Genomic DNA, 21,676 nt, shown 5'->3' with positions numbered 1-21,676 from the left:
GTATGAGGACCTGCATGGCCAAGACATTATTTTAAAAATACAGAAAAGCCTGGGTTTGCAGCCTGGTTCCTCCAGCTTCTATGATGTGACTGTTGTTAAGTGAATTTACCCTTCTGTGCCTGTTTCCTCATGTAAGAATGTGGGTTGCTTCTTCCTATAAGAGAGCTGTGAGGATGAAATAAATTAGTGTATTTAAAGTGCTTTTTAAATAATAAATTAGTGCATTTAAGCACATCCTTGGTGGTTCAACGGTAAAGAATCCACCTGCAATGCAGGAGATGGGGGATTTATCCCTGGGTTGGGAAGGTACCCTGGAGGAGGAAATAGCAACCCACTACAGTATTATTGCCAGAGAATCCAGCCTGACAGGCTTCAGTCCATACTGTTGCAAAGAATCGGACGTGACTGAGCAACTGAGAATGCAGTGTGCTTTGGATGGTGAGTGGCGCCTAGTAGGGCTCAGTAATAACATATATTGTTATTACAGTGATTACTCCAGAAGCTATAAACCACAGGGAAAAGGGAAATTATATTGTTAGTTCTAGAGGTGGCCTTTAGAGCACCAGCCAGTGTCTCCCCAGTGCCTAACCTGACCTCCATCCTCAGCTCCTGTAGTAATAGGTACCAGAGGAGAAGCTGGAAGCAGGGGTGAGTGGGGGCATATTCCTTCAGAGCTGTGCTGTGTGTACATCAGATACACTGATACTCAGAGAATGCCTTGTCTGTTCCAGGCACTGTATGTATGCACATCTCACAACAGTATCCCATTTAAATCAGACTTTCAGTGTCAGGACTGGACAGAACTCCATAACACCATGGGAGGGGGTCTCTAGGTAGAATGACTCTGCCCTGAAAGTTCTAGGGGTTGGGGTGGGGGGAGAGTTGTGACAGTAGAAAAGAGAGAAATGACTAGGTCACCATGTGAATACACGGGCGTCACCCAGTCAGGTGCTGGTCAATTGGGGACCGGATTTCCCTGTGAGGTCAGAGATTTGAGAATAGCCAGTGCTTCTGTGCTGAGGTTTTGATGAGTAGCTGGAGCTGGAAGTGGGGAGAGGGAAGACCAGAAAGGAGGCTAGAGGAGAGGGAACTGCTACTGCTACTAGGCTGTGCCCGCCTTGCCTACACTGGGAGGAAGGCTTGCTCTGGGCTCATGGATGGGAGAGCCTGGGAATAGAGAGCTGGAATGGGTCAGCTAGAGCTGGAGCCTGAAGCTCTTTTATTTGCCTTCAGAGTGTTTGACATGGTTCCCGGGTATGGCCACAGCTTAGAGAATTGGCTTTGGTAGCTCAACAGTGAGAAGGCAATGCAGAGGTTTGGAGAGTGATATCAGGGATAGGGGAAGGGAGAGAGGGAGGGGGGTATCATATAATGAGCGAGGAGTACTATAGGTGTTTTCAGATCATTTCGTCTCATTTAAGGCTTCCCAGGTAGCACTAGTGGTAAAGAGCCCACCTGCCAATGCCGTAGACAAAAGAGCTGTGGGTCAGTCCCTGGGTTGGGAAGATCCCCTGGAGTAGGATATGGCAACCCACTCCAGTATTCTTGCCTGGGAAAATCCCATGGACAGAGAAGAGCCTGGTGGGCTACAGTCCATGGGGTCGCAAAGAGTCTGACACAACTGAAGTGACTTAGCACTTCTTATTTAACCCTCCTCAGAACACTATGAATTAAGTATTCTAATATCATCATTCTTTAAAAAATTTGTAAAGAAACTAAGGCTCAGAGAAGCTACATGACTTGACAAAGGTCACAGGACCAAAAGCAGGAAAGAATCCTGAGCTCCTGCGTTTTGGGGTAAAAGGCCACCTGGGAGTCATTCAAGGAGAATGTGGGGACCCCGAGGTTCTCCGATGCAAGCAGGTGGCCTTGGAAAGACCTTGGAGTGTTTGATAAAAATACAGACCCCCGGGCCCCTAGCTAGAGGGACTGAATGAGCCTCTCCAGTGATGGCTCCTGGGAGCTGGTACTCCTAACCCTGCTCCAGCGTCTACTGATATACAGCCAAAGGTGGGCACAACTGCATGCGTGTCCTGTGACCCAGCCACCTTTCTCTTGCCTTCATTCATTTCCTTCCATCCCACTGTCTGTTTCCCAATTCCCAGGGGTTTTGTGGGGTTCACGCTCTCAGAATAAATTCCCCTGTTAAAACTCCATAAAAGATCTCAGCCCAGACATTATCAGGCATCTCCCTGAACATTTGGGAGGGCAGGGGATTGGTGGTAATGCTCTTGATAGAGTGTCTCTGAGCCAGTGAAACCACACAAATAACCATCAAGGGCACTTAGCTGTCAGAAGAAGCCAACGCTTTTTTCACTCCTCTCATCCTGACCAGACAGCTATTCGCTTTCTCTGTGAAACATGCCTTCTAGCCGGTTTTCCTTGACGTACTTGGTGGGTTTTGGGTTTGTGTAGATGCAGTGGAACACTGTGAGGCCTCCCACCAAGAGGCTGTTCTGAGGCAGTGGCCTCTGCATGGGACTTGGACGGGCAGGAGCTGAGGCTGAACTGGCGAGAGACCACCCACTGCTCCCTAGACGAGCCCCCATCTATGGAATTGCTGTGCTAGCCACACCTCCATAAAATGGGTACAGAGTTGAGTCTGAATTTCAAAAACTGCCATTAGGACTCCTAGTAAGCTTTTTTAGCAGATGATCTTGCCCTGAGCATCCTTAGGAACCTAGAGCAATAACAACAAAACAGTAAAAAAGCAGAAACTGCTTTAAAAAGTTTCTTCACCTCCTACCTCTGAATACGTGGGAGCAACAACTCTGCTGAGATGGGAAATGTGTCCAGGCCTGTGACTCTCTGGGGCTAAGATTGGGGGTAGGGTAGCAAAGAGGCCCAGACCAGGCACATCCTCAAGGGAGGAGGCACAACGAAGCTGACTCCATTAGTGAGGCTTGCTGGGCCATTTCTCCTCTTGAGTGCATGTGGTCTGTAGCCTGGCTTTGGCCAGCAGCCTGTCCTAGGCATCTAGACCCCTCTGCAGTGTGGATTTCATGTGCTCTGTTTATCTTTAGGGCTCCCGTGCTGTCTTCTCTGGGCCCTGCCTTGACAGGATTCCCTCTCCCTGGGCTTGACCCCCTCTCCTGCCCATCTTGCTCCCTGGATTCATCCTTTGTAGCCAGTACTCTTCTCTGTGTGTTCGGATGGTTTGCAAAAGAGTATTTTTTGTGACTTTACATTGTCTTGAGGACAAAGACCGAATCTTTAACAAGGACAGCTCGAGGTCAGGTCCTACTAAATTAGTGGGGAGAATGTGTGAGTGAGACTGTGTAAAACAGTCATAATAACAGCACTGGTACTGCTGCTAAGTCGCTTCAGTCGTGTCCGACTCCGTGTGACCCCATAGACGGCAGCCCACCAGGCTCCCCCGTCCCTGGGATTCTCCAGGCAAGAACACTAGAGTGGGTTGCCATTTCCTTCTCCAATGCATGCAAGTGAAAAGTGAAAGTGAAGTCGCTCAGTCGTGTCCAACTCTTCGCGACCCCATGGACTGCAGCCTACCAGGCTCCTCCATCCATGGGATTTTCCAGGCAAGAGTACTGGAGTGGGGTGCCATTGCCTTCTCCAATAACAGCACAGGAAAATGCATATCAGATCATCTTAGTTCCCCCAGTGCTCAGGGTCTGGGCTTTCACCTGCTGGGCCTTCTGCCTAGAACACAGCCACCACCCGCCGTGTTAACACCTTCCCTCCCCTGAAGCTCAGCTCAGAGATCTCTTCCTCAGGCCACCTTCTGTGGCCCCCAGATCAGATCAGCACCACCCCCATACTCTCATTGCATCTTTTTCTTCATAGCGCCGCTGCTTGTAATTTACCTTTGTTCTCTTCTTTGTGGGGTTTCTAGATGAATATCCATTTCCCTCTGGGCGTTACATTCCATGAATGCAAAGTTTGTGTCTTCCTTGAGCTCTGTGGTGCATAGAGCAGAAGAGACCCTTGGTTAATAGTGCTAAGTGATTGAACCCAGGCTTCATGGACTCAGGGATGGGGCTCACTGCCCTCACCCAAGCTTCCAGACACAGCCCGCATTGTGTGATTGTCTCTACTCAGAATTCCATACAGCTCATTGTTCTGTTTGTTTTTTATTAAGATTTTGTAATGATCAATAGTTAAGAATGATCCTGAACTCTGTAGACCCATTCTTTCTAACTTGTTGGGTTTAACTGCATCAGGCTCAAGGTGACTGACTTTGAGGTGTCCTGAGGTATCACAGGAATCAAATGCCCCATGTGTGGCCTCTGGACTGCCCATGTTCTGAATTGTTCTTTCAGAGTGGTGGTGTTTTGCTCGTATTTACGGGAAGGGCTCAGAGGTGCTGAATCAGGGCTTGGCTGGGCTTCTGCTCCTCATGTATCTTAGTCATCGACTGGTGTGGTTTCTTTTAAAGGGCACTGGGTCATGGTGACTTAACCCATGTTAATACTCAGAAACCAGGGATCATGTCCATGGTGACATAGGCCCCTGTGCCATCTCCCAGAAAATACACAGTAGGTGAGTTCTATGTGACATGGGGAGTGACCTGTGTCACCAGGGAACTGCTTTCTGCTGCAGTGCTGCAGAGCTCCAGGCAAGAAAGTCTGCCCAGCAAAAAAATGTAATGATGCCCTCTGCCTGAGCCCACTCTCTTCCTGTCACTGCAACAGAAACTGGGAAAGAATCCCTGCTGATCATCAATATTTCCTGGTCCTTTTTGAAGATCATGACCTGGTAATAGATTATGATACCAAATGTGTGGGTCACCAACAGCGTATACAGTAATGAAAAGAGATCACATAGAAAAGACCAGATTGCAACATACAGGGTGAAAACATTTCTTTCAGGTGTGTGTGTGTGTGAGTATGAGTGTGTGTGTGTGAGTATGAGTGTGTGTGTGAGTATGAGTGTGTGTGTGAGAGAGAGATAACAGTATAACGTATCTCTTTCTTGGCAGTCAGAAATATCTGATTACCACACGTTACAGCATGTTCCGCTTGGACTTTGCAGTGGCATACCACCTCTGCTCTGCTTTTCCTTACAGGTATGCAAAATCCAGTCAGATCAAGACAGTGTCAAGCAGCAAGATATTTTTTAAAGGAAGTAGATTTCGATATAGGTGGGTACTTATGGTTCCACTTTGATGATGGGGTGGGGCTGGGCACAGCCTTGGATGTTGGAATATGGTATTGATACTTGTAAATCAGTGCACTTTGGCCCATACCCCAGTTTGGGGGCTCCCTTTCCACTCATCTCTTATGCCCACAGGATCTCTCAAACTCTGTAGTGATATCCCTTCATGGAGGAGTGGAAGGCATGGATTCTTAGAGTTGGGTCAGATCACTGTGAAGTTTAAAAAAAAAAAGTGCACACACCCGTCTCCTTCCACTCTGAGCATCTGTGCACAGATGCTGTGTTTCTGTCTTTTCTGCAGCGGTAAAGTTGCCAAAGAGGTGGTGGAAGCCAGCTCCAAAATCCAGAGAGAACCCCCAGAGGTGCACAGGTGAGTAGGGTGGTCCCAGGGCTCTGGGAGGTTTCTGGGTGGACAGGAGGGTTTCAAGGCAGACTTCGCCAAATCCACTAGAATAATGAAGGGAGCAAGGGCACTAGCTGCCTGGCCCTATGTTGTTTTCAGCCCCAGTTCAAGGCACTCCCATCATCCCCCAGGTCCCACTCAGACAGGTCTGCCCGGGGCTCCATTCTGAGTTACCGGCTCTGCAGGGAGTCATTGCCCTGATTTGGCCTGGAGTATTATGTGAACAAGCAGGAAGTATGTGAGGCGTGGCTGAGCTGGGCTGTCTCCTGACTGAGTCTGTCATCCTGTCCTCTTAGAAATGCTCTCTGCCCTTGTATCTGTTCATCACTCGTGACCAGTTCCCACTGACCCAACTCCTCCTAGACTATTTCACATGAGGGGGTAGGGTGCCCATCACTCATCAGACCTTTAATTCCCCAAAGCCACTCAGAGGAATGAACTTAGTCATTATCAGGACAAGGGTGTGCTTCTCTGTTAACATGGCAATATATGTAATTCTGAGGAATAATATTCTCTTAACCATTCTGGACCTCTTATCACCACAGTTTACACAGATCATTATACATCCTAAACTTCAAGCATGCTCCATATCTAAAGCTGGACATTGTCATCCTGATTTTCCTCCTTTTGAAGGCAAGATCATCATAAGATATATTCTTTAGGAAGTTTTCACACACTGCTGGGCACCAGTCCTTCCTTCCCCACCTTTGAACTTGGATTCTCCCTTAGGCTCAGATTTTTTGCTCAGCCTCCTCTATCTCCAGGGTGATCCAGTGAGCTGGGTACCTCTCACCTGGTCCTTGGGGCCATCAGGCAAGAGGAGGCCACAGTCTCTCAGAAGTGTAGCTAAGCCAGCCAGCGTGGGCACCCACACAGGCGAACAAAACTGCAGTCAGAATGAAATCTTGTGCAGATGTGTACAGAGAATAATTCGTTCTTGGTTTGGGATGATCCAGTGGGAAGCTTTTCATACTGTTCATGGTGTTCTCAAGGCAAGAATATCGAAGTGGTTTGCCATTGCAGGGAACCACGTTTTGTGAGATAGGGAAGCCTGGAGTGCTACAGTCCATGGGGTCGCAAAGAGTCAGACACAACTTAGCGACTGAACAACAAATGGGAAGCTGTCACATGCAAGCCTGCAAAGCAGTCTCCCCTGCTTCTTAAAGTAGGAGAAAACTGTAGAGCGAGGTAATCAGGGGCGCCCCGGCTGGGACCCCTTGGAGCAATGCCTGTGAAAGTCTTAGAGTTAACCTGTTAATGACAATGGTCATTTTTTTTAAAATAGCCTTTTTATAGCTCCTCCTCTGCCTCCAATTGTGGTTACTCAGTGAAGCAGAAACAAAAAAAAGAAGAAATAATACGACATATCATTGGAATGTTTCCAGATTCTTTGGTCTAGAAAGACCTCAGGGATCACCTGGTTCAATGTTTCTATTTTACAGATAAGGGAACTTGAGTCTTGGAGAAGTTAAGTGATTTGTCTGAGATCATAAATATTTTGGTGGCACAAGTAAGCCTAGAACTCCAGTGTTGTGCCCCTGAGTCCTGTGCTCTTTTCTCTGTAGTATCTGCTGCCTAGAAAGCCCCTGCCTTCTCCTAGAAGCTGGGGGGCAAACCTACCTCAGGGGCTCAGCTTGGGTTTTATTCTTCCAGCTTGAAAGCATGAGTGTTTGATCTTAAAAGAAATACTCGATTCTGGGGAACCCCCTTGAAGGCACAAACACAGAGTAGGAAGATGTTTTTAACAGTATACTTTCAGAAAGACCTATTCCAAACATGCAAGGTTTTCCAAAAGCCCATAGTTACTGTCTACAGAGGGTTAATGAGATCAGGAAAGAATATCTTAAAACATTTACGTTTTAAATTTACGTTTGCATCATTTGTGAGAATCAAGCCTTCCTAGATCAAGGCTTCTTAAATCGTATCTTGCACAGGGATCATCTAGGGTTCCTGTTAAAATCAGATTCTGATTCCTGAATCTGGCATTTCTAATGTGCTCCCAGATGATGGCCATGTGGCTAGTTCATGGTTTGCACTTTTGAATAGCCAGACTCTAGATTACTGGTGGTGGAGGTGGTGGAGGGTGCAGATTCACCCTAGTGAAAAGCTTTTCCTGGAGTGGACTGAGCCACCAGGGCAGATGAGAAATGAGGCATCCATCAATTCAATTTATAGTTTTTCTTTTCTAGAATCTCCTAAAATCTCCCAGAATATTACTGGAACCAAGGCTCTATAGGCCCTTTCAGCACTGATTAGCATCTCTTTCTCACTCTTCCACTCCCTTCTCTCACATGCTTGTGAAAGGAGGCCTCTCTGGCCCTCAGTTCTTTGGCAGTATCTCTCAAACCTCTGACATCACAAGGAAGAACTTGTTTAAAGTAATGATCCAAAGTACGCTCTGGGAGGACAAGGCTTGGGTCTATCTTGGTTACCTCCATCTTACCCACCACTTTACACAATGCTTGGTCAAAGTAGGAGGTCAGTAGACATTTGTTGAATGAATGTATGCACTGGGAGTGTGGGATGACAGCTTTACCTCTAATTTTCTGAGACTTGAGATCTGTCCGTGGTGCTGCCTTGGGGACCTCGCCCTCCCAAGAAGTAGCACTGTGGTCGGAGCCAGGGTGACGTGTGCCACTTTCAGCAGCTACTTCTTGTTCCTTCCCAGTAGCTGGCTTCAGGGCAGGAAGTTGTTTCTCTGGAACAATTATCATATTTTCGAATTGTTTTGACATCTTTGCAGTGGCTGTCAAAAGTGAGAGTATAGTAGTGAGCTCTTTCTCTGGCAGTGCTCAAGGAGCTCTGCTCATCTAGAACAATGACAAGACTTCACTTAGCTTTCTTCTCTCTCTCTTGAGATTCTCCTTTTCAAAGTGTAGCCAGTTCTTGGACTTCTGCTTCTGTTGATATGTATGTGACATAGAGAAACAGATGCAGACTGAAAACACTGTCTTGGGATTTTTCTGTTTTTTCAAAAAGAGAAGATGCTCACTCTCATGTTAGCTCACTGATCTTTGCTGATGACAAGATCCTCAACTGAAACTCTCTCAGCTGGCTACTTGGTGAGAATTACCTGCCCATTCCAGGGCCCAGTGAAGTAGAGGGCTGTAGCTCAGAGTTCACATTCGACTCCTTAAACCACCTGGGCATAGAGCCTCCACCAAGGGATTCCCAAAAACAGCACTTGTACCTGAAATGAGCAACAAGCGAGGAGTCATGAATGGGTCTTATCTTGGCTTTGTTGCTGTGGTATATGTCCTGCATAAGTCAGTGTCTCAGATCATCAGTTTGTTCATCTATACAATGAGATTCATGTATCCCTCCCCAGCTTCTAAGTTTTCTTATGGGCATTAAAATTATGAAGTGCAATAAAAATGAGGTGGTGATATTATTATCACTGCTCATCCAAAAATGGGATGCTAGAATCTGAAAGACACATTCACATTGAAGTCTCTTCAGATGGAGCTTTTGCTTACAGGCCAGCACTTCCTTTTGTTCCAAGGAGTGGTGGCCTTAACTCCACAAACCTTGTATTTGTTGCTCGATATTATGCCATCATTTTTTGAAGCCACTCTTAGAACACACTTTCAGTTCCTGAAGGAAACTTTTCTTCTCAATAGAATCCTTACAGCAGTTTCACTCAGAAACTGTTCTATGGAGAATGCTCATGAGTAGGCTGCAAAGCAGGTCTGGCACTTTGGCAGAGTCTGCTGGCAGGTGGCCTCTGAGAGTGGGGGCCACAGCACAGACACTCACCCGATAGGGAAAAGAAGAGCCTCCCTAAAGGCTCGCTGTGGGTCCCTCCTGGTTGTGATCTACAGTGTGATTTCTGGAGGAGGAGAACCTTTGTCAGTTCAGCTGGCATGCGTGTTCAGAGATGGATGATTCAGAATTAGTTTGTGCAAGAATGGAAAATGGGCTTTTCAGAGGTCAGAAAACTAGTCTGCACACACAGCATGTGCTTTGCAGAACTAAGACTGCAATCATGAAAGCCACAGGGCTGATAGAAATCCCATGAAAATCTCAAAAAAAGAAAAAAAAAGAACCCTTCTACAATAAAAGAAGCCTTCACTCCTGGTGATTTTAATCTCCCTCTTACTCCTCCCTTCCTTTCTTCCCCTGTGAGGAATCCCTGCTTCCCCTCCTTTTCCTATAGACCACTACACCTGCCAGGACTTATCAGACATTAGCTTCCCTGGAAGGTCTTTCCTGGCTCTCCCCTCACTCACAGCAGGATCAGGTGCCCCTTTCTGCTGCTCCCCTGGACCCTTGGCTGTCTCCCATGAGATGTGTGCTTTTCTGTGTAGCACACGGAAGGAGTCGTGGCTGTAGCACACTACGGAGTCATGGAGTGAAAACAGTGGTCAAGAGCAGGGCTTTAAACAAAATGAAGTAGGATGGAAAGTAAAACATAGAGTCTCACACATAGCAAGATTGCTGCTGTCACAAGAAACACTTTAGCTATGTCTTCCTGTATCTGTGTGTGTATGTGTGTGTAGAGCGTGCATGTGTGCTAAGTAGCTTCAGTAGCGTCTGACTCTTTGTGACCCTATGGACTGTAGCCCACCAGGCTCCTCTGTCCATGGGATTCTCCAGGCAAGAATACTGGAGGGGGTTGCCATGCCCATCTCTAGGGAATCTTCCCAACCCAGGGATCAAACCTGCATCTGTTATGTCTTCTGCATTGGCAGGCAGGTTCTTCAACCACTAGCGCCACCTGGCCTGGTGTGTGTGCAGAGATGATATCAAATATATTTCTGTAATGTGAGTCTTGGTGCAAAAAGTTTGAAAATCATGGTTCTGAGGAGTGAATAGTTTAGGATGAGGACCATGGTTCCCCAGAATGATACATACATATCAGCTGCAAAATAAAGGATTGTAGAATGAGATAATGAAGACAAGAACTCCATGGTTAAGCAAGTCCTTATAAATTTCCTTTTCAACCAGTGGCAGCTTTTAACTCTAGATGCTACCAGCTTCTTCTCTGTCTGGCCCTGATGCCTAACAGAAATGCCTAGGCTATTAAGGCAATCCCATCAACTAGCCTGGAGAACACCCATGCCAGTCTGAAAGGCCAACTTAATGCTAAGTTTACTTCAGTTTCAAACTGAGCACCCCTTAACAAGATGGCAAGAGAAGTGCTAAAAGGCACATGAGAATGGATAGGTCAGTCTCTGCCTTAGAAAAGGTGGGGCTGATTAGTACACCAATAATTACAGGGCAACAAATACAACAAATTTGAGCTGTGAAAGAAGGGACACTAGAGTGAGAAGAAAGGGGGAGAGGGAGTTAGTGGTGAAGGCAATCCAGGAGGGCTTCAAGAAGGAGGCATTTGACATCATCTTTGAAGGATGGGTTGGTGTTAGTTTGGACAGGAAATATGGAGATGGGAAGAGTGCTGAAACACCCAGCAGAGGCACCCACCTCTTTGTCAGGGCAGACAGTGTAAATGGGCTGCCTGGCTGTCCTCCAGTAGTTTTGATGAGACAACCTGCACAGTTTCCTTGCCATCTGCTCCCTGTTGCAGCTACCAACATACATGTTCTCCTTTCAAAAGGAGAAAATGGAGCTGCATTCTGTGGCTGCTTAGTGAGTAGGGTGTGAATTTGAGTGGGAATATTAAATATCGATAGTAGATGTTGGACATCCAGCAACACCAAAATAGCTCTCAGCTGTAGATGGCCTGTGCCATCTTCTGGGCAGAGTTTTTGTTTTTGTGGGTTTTGGTGGTTGTTAAATTACTTTGAGCCATGCCCTCCATTCACTTTTCTGCATATCTAGTTCGGTGATACCTTCTCTTGTGTATTTCTGATTCCCATGTCTTTTTTCAATGCCTTGTCTTGTTGCACAGCATGTCCAAGTCTGAGGACATATGGGGAAAGATATTTTCTTTCACTGTGTTGCATTGGCTCACATGGACATTAGAAGACATGTCAGGGCCTTAAGGATAAAAAGGGCTGTGTGTCATCTTTACCACTGGCCTAATGCACCGTGTGAGCCTAGAGGCATGGGCCGGCTTGGGTAGTCAACTGAGACGGAGGGGCCAGTGTTCCTGATGGAAACCAGTTCCCTCTGGCTTGTATCTGTTTTCAGAACAAATATTTCCCAGAGCCGCAGCTCCCACTCCTTGAACAAGCAGCTCATCATTAACATGGAGCCCCTGCAACCCTTGCTGCCTTCCCCCAGCGAGCAGGAAGAGGAACTTCCACCAGGTGAGGGTAAGTACGCTTCTTTCCAAAGGCCGGCAATTGCAGACTTACCCTGGAGGAATGAGGGAAGCATCGATTCTGGGCACCTTGGGTAATTTGTTGGGGCGGAGGTCAAAGTGAGTCATAAACTGTGTTTTTAGTAAGTAAACTGTTCACATCTGGAAGGCTGTGTTATCCTGAGAGTTCTATCAGTTTCTCCCAGAGAGAGTTCACTGGTACAAAGCATTCCTAAAGTTACATGTTAAAGAAGTAGTGGTGTTAGACGTGTATCCAATATGGTAGCCATTATCCACGCGTGGCTTCCCAGGTGGTGCTAGTGGCAAAGAATCCGCCTGCCAATGCAGGAGATGCAGGAGACACAGGTTCAATCCCTGGGTCAGGAAGATCCTCTGGAGTAGGAAATGGCAACTCACTCCAGTATTCTTGCCTGGAAAGTTCCATGGACAGAGGAGCCCGGTGAGTTACAGTCCATGGGACCACAAAGAGTCAGATGTGACTGAGCACATATACAAGCACCCATGTGTAGCTATTTAAAAATAACTTAAAATTACTTAAAATAAAAAATTCAGCTCCTCAGCCATATTAGCTAGATTTCCAGTCCTCAGTAGCCACACATGGCTAATGGCTACCATCTCCATCCTTCCATAAAGTTATACTGGCATTTTCTTGGCTATAATCAGAGTTATATTTGTGGTTATAAAAAATTCTTCATAAATATCTCTACACTAGTCATCCCCTTTCTGCCTTTTCCACGGGGCCCTGTCTGACAGTGTTAATACAAGCTAAAATATAAAGGTCCATTTCAGCCCCAAAGTTGTTATATTTGTAAATGATATAATATACGTGCTTCTAGGTTTTTTTTTTTTTTTTAAGGGCTTTACTTACTTCAGGGAAGAATCTTACCACACTGCTTGCTGCACACACCTGGTGAGGCAAATTTCACTCTCATTAATTTCAAAGTAAATTTTAAAAAATTCATATAACATTATTAGAACCATGAACCCTAACATAACAGGCTTTTCCTTAACTTTATGATGACATTTAAAATCTGGATACTGGGCAGTTTCAAGAGGGCGGGTCATTCTGTCCCCAAGAGATGAGCTTCACCTGCAGTTTTAATTCAAGAGTCCCTTCCTTAGGGGGAAATTCTTCAGCCAATAATAAGAACATGACTTGGCATATGACCAACCTAGACAACATATTAAAAAACAGAGACATTACTTTGCCAACAAAGGTCCGTCTAGTCAAGGCTATGGTTTTTCCAGTGGTCATGTATGGATGTGAGAGTTGGACTGTGAAGAAGGCTGAGCGCCAAAGAATTGATGCTTTTGAACTGTGGTGTTGGAGAAGACTCTTGAGAGTCCCTTGGACTGCAAGGAGATCCACCCAGTCCATCCTAAAGGAGATCAGTCCTCAGAGTTCATTGGAAGGACTGATGTTGAAGCTGAACCTCCAATACTTTGGCCACCTGATGTGAAGAGCTAACTCACTGGAAAAGACCCTGATGCTGGGAAAGATGGAGGGCAGGAGGAGAAGGGGATGACAGAGGATGAGATGGTTGGATGGCATCACTGACTTGATGGACATGGGTTTGGGTCAACTCTGGGAGTTGGTGATGGACAGGGAGGCCTGCCGTGCTGCGGTTCATGGGGTCGCAAAGAGTCGGACACGACTGAGCAACTGAACTGAACTGGCAAGCAAATATCCATGGAGGAGGTCATAGCAACTGATTCATACTGAAGTGTAAGGGATTTTAGTAACTCTTTCCCTGAAAGGAATTTTCAGGGTTGGAAGCAGGACTGGGCAAATGGATGCCACAAATTCCATGAGTGAAGGAAAATGTACAAAATACAAAGGATGGTGGCGTCCGGAGACATCTCTATCCCCGTCTTGGACATAGCATGATAATAACGAGAACCATTTGTTATAATTTGGCAATAAGGAGTTCATGATCTGAGCCACAGTCAGCTCCCGGTCTTGTTTTTACTAACTGTATAGAGCTTCTCCATCTTTGGCTGCAAAGAATATAATCAATCTGATTTCAGTGTTGACCATCTGATGATGTCCATGTGTAGAGTCTTCTCTTGTGTTGTTGGAAGAGGGTGTTTGCTATGACCAGTGCGTTCTCTTGGCAAAACTCTATTAACCTTTGCCCTGCTTCATTCCATATTCTAAGGCCAAATTTGCCTGTTACTCCAGGTGTATCTTGACTTCCTACTTTTGCATTCCAGTCCCCTATAATGAAAAGGACATCTTTTTTGGGTGTTAGTTCTAAAACTGGTCTTCATCGAACCATTCAACTTCAGCTTCTTCAGCATTACTGGTTGGGGGACAGACTTGGATTACTGTGATATTGAATGGTTTGCCTTGGAAACAAACAGAGCTCATTCTGTCATTTTTGAGATTGCATCCAAGTACTGCATTTCGGACTCTCTTGTTGACCATGATGGCTACTCCATTTCTTCTAAGGGATTCCTGCCCACAGTAGTAGATATAATGGTCATCTGAGTTAAATGCACCCATTCCAGTCCATTTTAGTTCGCTGATTCCTAGAATGTCGACGTTCACTCTTGCTGTCTCCTGTTTGACCACTTCCAATTTGCCTTGATTCATGGACCTAACATTCCAGGTTCCTATGCAATATTGCTCTTTACAGCATCGGACCTTGCTTCTATCACCAGTCACATCCACAACTGGGTATTGTTTTTGCTTTGGCTCCATCCCTTCATTCTTTCTGGAGTTATTTCTCCACTGATCTCCAGTGGCATATTGGGCACCTATCGACCTGGGGAGTTCCTCTTTCAGTATCCTATCTTTTTGCCTTTCATACTGTTCATGGGGTTCTCAAGACAAGAATACTGAAGTGGTTTGCCATTCCCTTCTCCAGTGGGCCACTTTCTGTCAGACCTCTCTACCATGACCGCCCATCTTGGGTTGCCCCACGGGCATGGCTTAGTTTCATTGAGTTAGACAAGGCTGTGGTCCATGTGATTAGATTGACTAGTTTTCTGTGATTATGGTTTCAGTGTGTCTGCCCTCTGATGCCCTCTCGCAACACTTACCATCTTACTTGGGTTTCTCTTACCTTGGACATGGGGTATCTCTTCATGGCTGCTCCAGCAAAGCGCAGCCACTGCTCCTTACCTTGGACAAGGGGTATCTCCTCACCGCTGCCCCTCCTGACCTTGAACGTGGAGTGGCTCCTCTCAGCCCTCCTGTGCCTGCACAGCCATCGCTTCTTGGACATGGAGTAGCTCCTCCCAGCCGCCACCCCTGACCTCGGACGTGGGGTAGCCCCTCTCGGCCACTCCTGCACCATTGCAGCCCAGCACTCTGGGATGCTGCCCCTGACCTCAGACGTGAGGTAGCTCCTCTCTTTGGAAGGAATGATGCTAAAGCTGAAACTCCAGTACTTTGGCCACCTCATGCGAAGAGTTGACTCATTGGAAAAGACTCTGATGCTGGGAGGGATTGGGGACAGGAGGAGAAGGGGACGACAGAGGATGAGATGGGTGGATGGCATTACCAACTCGATGGACGTGTGTTTGAGTGAACTCTGGGAGTTGGTGATGGACAGGGAGGCCTGGCATGCTGCAATTCATGGGGTCACAAAGAGTCAGACACGACTGAGTGACTGAACTGAACTGAACTGATTTGTTATAATGGCCTTTATGCTCTGTCTCAACAATTTACTCTGTAAGCTCTGTGCTAAATTAATATTCTTAGCCCAAGGGTCCCTGGATCCAGGTTGCTGGTCTACATTTTTCTGTGCCTTCTCTGTCTTTGTATGTTTCCCAAAGCACAATAAAAGCAGCTTTTGTTTCTGATCACCAGTGATTTTTCTGGGCTTCCTCCTATATGCCTGGAAGATTGTTTGGAGTGGAAATCACTTTTTCTGGACATCAGGATTAGCTTAAGATTGAATGAAGGAAGATGTGGCTAATGGAGAAGAGGAGGGGAGAAAAGATAATCCAAGCTTGGGATTGTGATTTTGCGTCATCTGTAGACATGGAAGTCTAGATGGGAATAAAGGCTGGAAGAGCAGTTACCATGGAGAGTATTGAAACCAGACTATTGATGCCATCAGAATGCCCCAGATGTAAGGGGGAGCTTGGGTAAGCTTTCCCCTGGACCCTTAATTACATTTAATTAGAAACTTCCATTTTGCTTCATTTTCTATAGTGAAGTTCCATTGCTAAATACTAACCTTGTTATTAACATTACAACTGTGTGGACAAGAGACATATGCATTATGAAAAGGGAAAGTGAAATCATGTCCGACTCTTTGCCACCACATGGACTGTAGCCTACTTGGCTCCTCTGTCGTGGGATTTTCCAGGCAAGGGTACTGGAGTGGGTTTTCATTTATTAGATATTTATAGAGCTATTTTGGACTTTTCATGAGAGAGACCTATCAGTGTGACTTTATAGAAATTCTTTTACCAGCTGTAAAGTCACACTGATAGGTCTCTCTCATGAAAAGTCCAAAATAGCTCTGTAAATGTCTAATAAAATTCTCTTTTCTAGAAGAACTTTTGCCTTATGGAGCATCTTTGTGGGTTTTGAAACCAAGCAAATCATAGTAACTTCCAAGATATAGAATCCACTCAAAAGGGAAAGAAATAGAAACAACAGTATTGTTCAATGTCCAGCAGATAGAAAGAACTCCCCAATCTAGAGAAGAGAGCAAATTGTCTTAGGTACTGTGAAATTCAAAGTTATAATTCCCACAGGAAACATAGCTGTGTTCTTGATACCTTTATATTTTAGTTACTACTTTAGAGTCATATCCTGCTTCCTATGCCTTGTCTTTGAGTATCAGGTAGTGGAATTTAGATATTCCATAGGGATAAGTAGATAATGTAATAGATTCAAATATCTCTGATATATAAAGAGAAGAGAGGCAGAGAATATGGCTTTCAACAAAGGTGCCTCCACCTTTGTGGATGGGCTCTATTTCTGGGCAGATACAGTGTGATGAATTTAGTTTTATCCTTGTATTGTGATATTTTAGCACTTTTTATGTCTCAGCAAGAGCCAAATCAAGCAGCAAAGACATGCTGAGGAGCACAGGCATTCAGTAATTGTGGCCCACAGGCTTAGTTGCTCTGTGGCATGTGAGATTTTCCTAGACCAGGGATCAAACTGGTATCCCCTGCTTTGCAAGGTGGATTCTTAACCACTGGACCACGAGGGAAGTCCTGACAGTCTCTGTTTTTCCTGGAACTTCAAGATTCCCAAAGATAGCTGGGGTTGCCCACTGTTGCCCAGATGAGCTCAGCGGTGTTCTGGGTGAGAACATATTACCCCAGCCACTCAAACAACAGCTGGAGGATCAGCTGTGAGTCTGGCTGTGTCTGAGTAGAGAAAAAAACAAAATCAGTTCCTAGGCATCACTAAGCAACAGAAACGTTTTCAGTGTCACCCCAAAGTTGCTTGGTTACAGGATCCCAGTAGATTAGTGCTGTAGAAATCTTGAGATGAATAGAGCAAACCATTTGAAAAGTGCCCCTTAGAGTTTATGAAAATTTCCAAAGAAGAAAAAATTCAGGGTGGGAATTTTTCTAGGTGAAAATGACATTTTCACATGAATAAGGTCCCCACAGTGCAGGTAGCAAAATGCTTGCATGTTTTATTAGTAGAGTGTCTTTTTCATAAGGAAAAAAGATTATGGTAGAGAAGGGACAGCATTGCTGTCCACCAGAGTGATGATACAAGTTGGCATAGTTCAATAGGCAGGAAACCATGCTTTCATCTTCTTGATAGATACAACTAATAAGAGTAGAAAATGTTTGACACCCTCTTGCTGGCAAAACAGAAGCACAGTGGGGACACCAGAGTTTCCATAAAGGAGTGCCTTGCGAGTAGCAATGTGGTTGGTTTGATGGTGGTTTAAACCTGCACTTGCATATGATTGAGGAAAGTATCTGTATCGCAGAACAGATGTGAATTAAGTAGATGGTAAAACTAAATTTCCCAAGCCACCCTTTAGCTCTGTTCCTGTGTATGTTTGTAAATGCACATATATGTCATGGATGTGACTGTGTGTGGGCAGAGGGGGAAGTGGGGTGTTTTAAGGGTTATTTATAGTATTTAGCCCTAACCATAAGTGATTTAAGTTGGCACCGTTGAAATTCTAAAAAAATCTATATGTGAACCTGTGAAGGCATTTTGAGCATATAAAAAAGTACAGTTCTCATCCATCAAGCATGCCATACTCGTGACCACCCCACTCCACCCTAACACTTAAAAGGTGACCCACAGGGCCGACTGTGTTCTCCATGTGCAGGTCTTTCTGTACCATACCAGGCAGAGCCTCACATACCCTACACAGTTGTTCCAATCCCATCACTGCTGGAATGTCTAACAGCCCAAGGCTGCCATGGTTCCACTGCTTCCACTGAGTTTGGTCTCCTCCCTGCTTGTCTCATATGCAACTTCCTCTCCCTCTTTGGTTCCTTTATACAGTTCCCTGGCCAGGGCTAAAACAGATTTCCTCAGCGTGTTACTGTCTCTCTTCCATGCCATTTCCCACCGTGTCCTAAGTAATTTCTTCCTTTTGGCTTAGGGTATATGAGGATGTGCACTGTGAGTGATGCATTTGTCCATCAGAAATTTCTTTTATGTTTCATCGAACACCAGGAACTGTTTACAAATCCAATGGGCTCACCTTTCCCCTTATAGTTAGTGCTACATGGTGATAGCAGACAAGTTAGTACAGGCTCTTGTCCCTGCCATTGGGTTTTGGGGGTTACTGTTTGTTTGTATTTTCTTATTATAAAACTAATTCATCATCTTCTAGAAAATCTGGACAGTACAAAAAGGCATAAATAAGCAGAAAAAAATTACCTCCCAGACTGTCCCACCTCCTAGAGGCAATCAATGTGTTAACAGTTTTCTTCCGTATCCATTTTAATGCCATTTCAGTCATCCTTTGTGTGCAGTTTTTAAAATTCCTGCTTTGTTTGCTTAATGTTGAAAACATAAGAGCATGAAAATGTATCATAAATTGAACTATAGGTCAAACAATGAATTGGGAGCATATTTAATTCAAACGTGGACAAATAGGTAAACATCATGAATTAGAACTCACACAAAATACTGTTTTAAGCATCTTTTTGGCATTGCACAGGTTTGGACTCTCCCAAACTTTTCCATGTTATGGCCCCAGTCTCCCACTGCTAATAAGCAGAGAGCAGCCAAGCCTGCTTCCACAGGAGCTAGGAGCCTCAGCAGAGCAGAGGTCAGCTTCTGGTTTTATTTATAACTGCAGAGCCAAATTTCAGAATTCCTTATCACATTTATTGAACTCGAGAAGTCTGGGTCGGCAACTCCTCTAGGGTAGGAAATGCCGAGAGTAACTCAAGGGAAGAAATAAAAGCCTGAGCGAGCTCTGCATATTCACTTTTGCAAGCTCTTCAAAGCTTCCACCTTCCCCACTTTGTGCTTTTCTTTGGAGTTTGTGTCATCTTTGGAACTTTGGTTTCTGGTATCTTCTGATGAATTACGTACTCGTAAGGTCGCCGAGAGTCGGATACCACTGAGCTTCTGAACTGAACTGAACTGAACTGAAGTTCATTTCACTTGAAAGAGATCTTTGAAATTTGAAGTGTTTACATTGCTGGAAGGAAGCTAAATGCTTGGTTCCTGATGCAATTTAAGTGTTTTTATCTTGCCAGGATTTTGTATTTTTACATCATACGATGCCAACAGTGTGTGCATCATCTCAGTTCTGTAGTTGGCTAAATCCCTTAAATCGTTCATTTTAAGACATATCCCACTCCTCGGCATAAACACAGCAGGGCTGTGGATAGCTGTTCTGTTTCTGCACGAATGCCTTGCAGCAGAGAGAAACACAAGCTCTGGTCTCAGCTCATCCACCTTTGGGAGCCTCATATTCTTCATCTCTAAGACAAGAAGATAAGACTTGGACTGCAAGGAGATCCAACCAGTCCATTCTGAAGGAGATCAGCCCTGGGATTTCTTTGGAAGGAATGATGCTAAAGCTGAAACTCCAGTACTTTGGCCACCTCATGCGAAGAGTTGACTCATTGGAAAAGACTCTGATGCTGGGAGGGATTGGGGGCAGGAGGAGAAGGGGACGACAGAGGATGAAATGGCTGGATGGCATCACTGACTCGATGGATGTGAGTCTGGGTGAACTCCGGGAGTTGGTGATGGACCGGGAGGCCTGGTGTGCTGCGATTCATGGGGTCGCAAAGAGTCGGACACGACTGAGCAACTGAACTGAACTGAACCACTCAAATGATTCCTAGCTCTAAATTCTTCAATTCTTTTGCCTAATGTCAAGGTCAAATTCCCAGACTGTGGTTTGAGGTCTTTCACAATGAGAATGGGAACTTGGAGACAGGAATATTTTTCATAGCTTCTGGAGGTTAGAAGGAATGTTAAGGATGTTCTAGCCCAAGTGTTGGCAAACTGGCTGGTAGCCCATGGTCTCTTTTTTTGGGAATCTACAGATGAGAAAACCCCGAGAGAGGACACAGTTTGCCCAAAGTCGCAGAGCTAGGTACATCTGGGTTTGCAATCAGGTTCTGATTACCAGATTCCTGGCTTCGGTGTCTTGCATGACATCAAACACATCTAAAACAGTTCGACTTCTTGTGAAAACAGAACCATTAACTAGGGAACTGCATTTAGTTTTCAATCATATCAAATGAATTATCAAAAGAGACATCTTACTCTATGTAAGTGTAGGGAACTTGTGTGAGTGGTAAGAAGAGCTGCTGCATACTCAGGGCAGGGTTTGAGCGTTTGATTCAGTCACAGCCTGCCAGGACCCAATGTCTCCTCAGAAACGTCCAGCCCACTGGGAGCATCGCCTCCCCGGGGCCCCCATGGTGGGAAGGCTGTGGACAGAGGTGCCGACCAAACAGAATTCCTGAGAGAGCCAGGCTGCAGGGCAAACAGCCTTCATGCAGGAAGGCTGTCTCCCTCTGGGAATCATGTTCTGATTTTTAAAGCTGAATCTCTTAAATAAAGAATAGCTCACTCCAGGCCTAGTTCTAATTACTCATTGTCTTGTGCTGAGAATCTTTGTCTTATTAGTGAAAGCAATTCAGTTCAGAGCTTCCCACATCACCGCTCCCGCTCAGGTTGGCTCTTGGCTGCCGCACTTAGGTATTAATAATTAATTGCTTTAAGGCTTCATTCAGCTGGGGTTAAAAAAAAATATCAGTCAAGTGTCCCATGAAGTAATTTGGTCGCGGTCCTTGAGGGTTGGGATGTGAGCCAGGCGAGAGCATCAGCATGCACAGCTGTGACAGCCAGTGTGGTCTGTGACAGGCAAGATACTCTGCTTTGGCATTTGGACAAGAAAACACTCCCACCACCATCTCTAAGAAACCAAAGGAGAAGAAAAGTGAAGATATTGCTTAGCCATTGTCATTAGAAAACAGAGGCTATAATTTTCTGGATTCCATAGTCAGCATGGGATTGTATTTTCTCATGTTTTTATTAGCGGATTGGTAGTGAGTGTTAAGTAAATATGCTTTATGATACCCAGGCTGACATGAAGGCAGCAGCTCATAGAATCTCCCTTCCTCCCTTCCTCTTCTGTTAAGACCTGGTGCCAATTATGTGAAAGAAAGTGTCGGGCAGTACAGGCTAGTTCCACTCTTTTAGGTAGGTCTGGGACAGTATGGGCAGGGTTCAGCAAAGAGGCTCTGGTTGGTTGGCACGAGACTGGATATTGGGCATGTCCACTGGGATGTATGCCCAATGCCATCTGCAAAGTAGGGCAGCCTTCCTCTTGGTTTGGCTGATGGAGAACTGGAGGCCCTGGAGCCATTGCTCCCAGACCATGGGTTTCCCCAGTGGCCCACTGGGGTGGAGGAAATGACTATTCAGACTTCTAGGGATTTAGCTTTTATCACCTCCTCAGACAATTTCTATTGTGTAGATTTTATAAAGGTTATAATACATCAAG

The 21,676-nt window shown here is 45.4% G+C and overlaps 1 protein-coding gene across 21 annotated transcripts in view; it reads left to right on the top strand.

The window, feature by feature from the left end:
- The window catches only part of FRMD3 (FERM domain containing 3), a 396,931-nt gene that overhangs the window by 306,380 nt on the left and 68,875 nt on the right, over nucleotides 1-21,676 (top strand). For all 21 annotated transcript variants that reach the window (XM_055578891.1, XM_055578904.1, XM_055578895.1 and 18 more), the window contains 3 exons: nucleotides 5,027-5,101; nucleotides 5,417-5,485; nucleotides 11,612-11,736. In XM_055578891.1, coding sequence (XP_055434866.1) covers nucleotides 5,027-5,101; nucleotides 5,417-5,485; nucleotides 11,612-11,736 — 269 coding nt within the window. The remainder of the gene's footprint in view (nucleotides 1-5,026; nucleotides 5,102-5,416; nucleotides 5,486-11,611; nucleotides 11,737-21,676) is intronic.

This window comes from Bubalus kerabau, chromosome 4 (assembly GCF_029407905.1).
Source record: "Bubalus kerabau isolate K-KA32 ecotype Philippines breed swamp buffalo chromosome 4, PCC_UOA_SB_1v2, whole genome shotgun sequence".
In the NCBI taxonomy this organism is placed as follows: Eukaryota; Metazoa; Chordata; class Mammalia; order Artiodactyla; family Bovidae; genus Bubalus; species Bubalus kerabau.
This window is presented reverse-complemented; position numbering and strand designations above follow the sequence as displayed.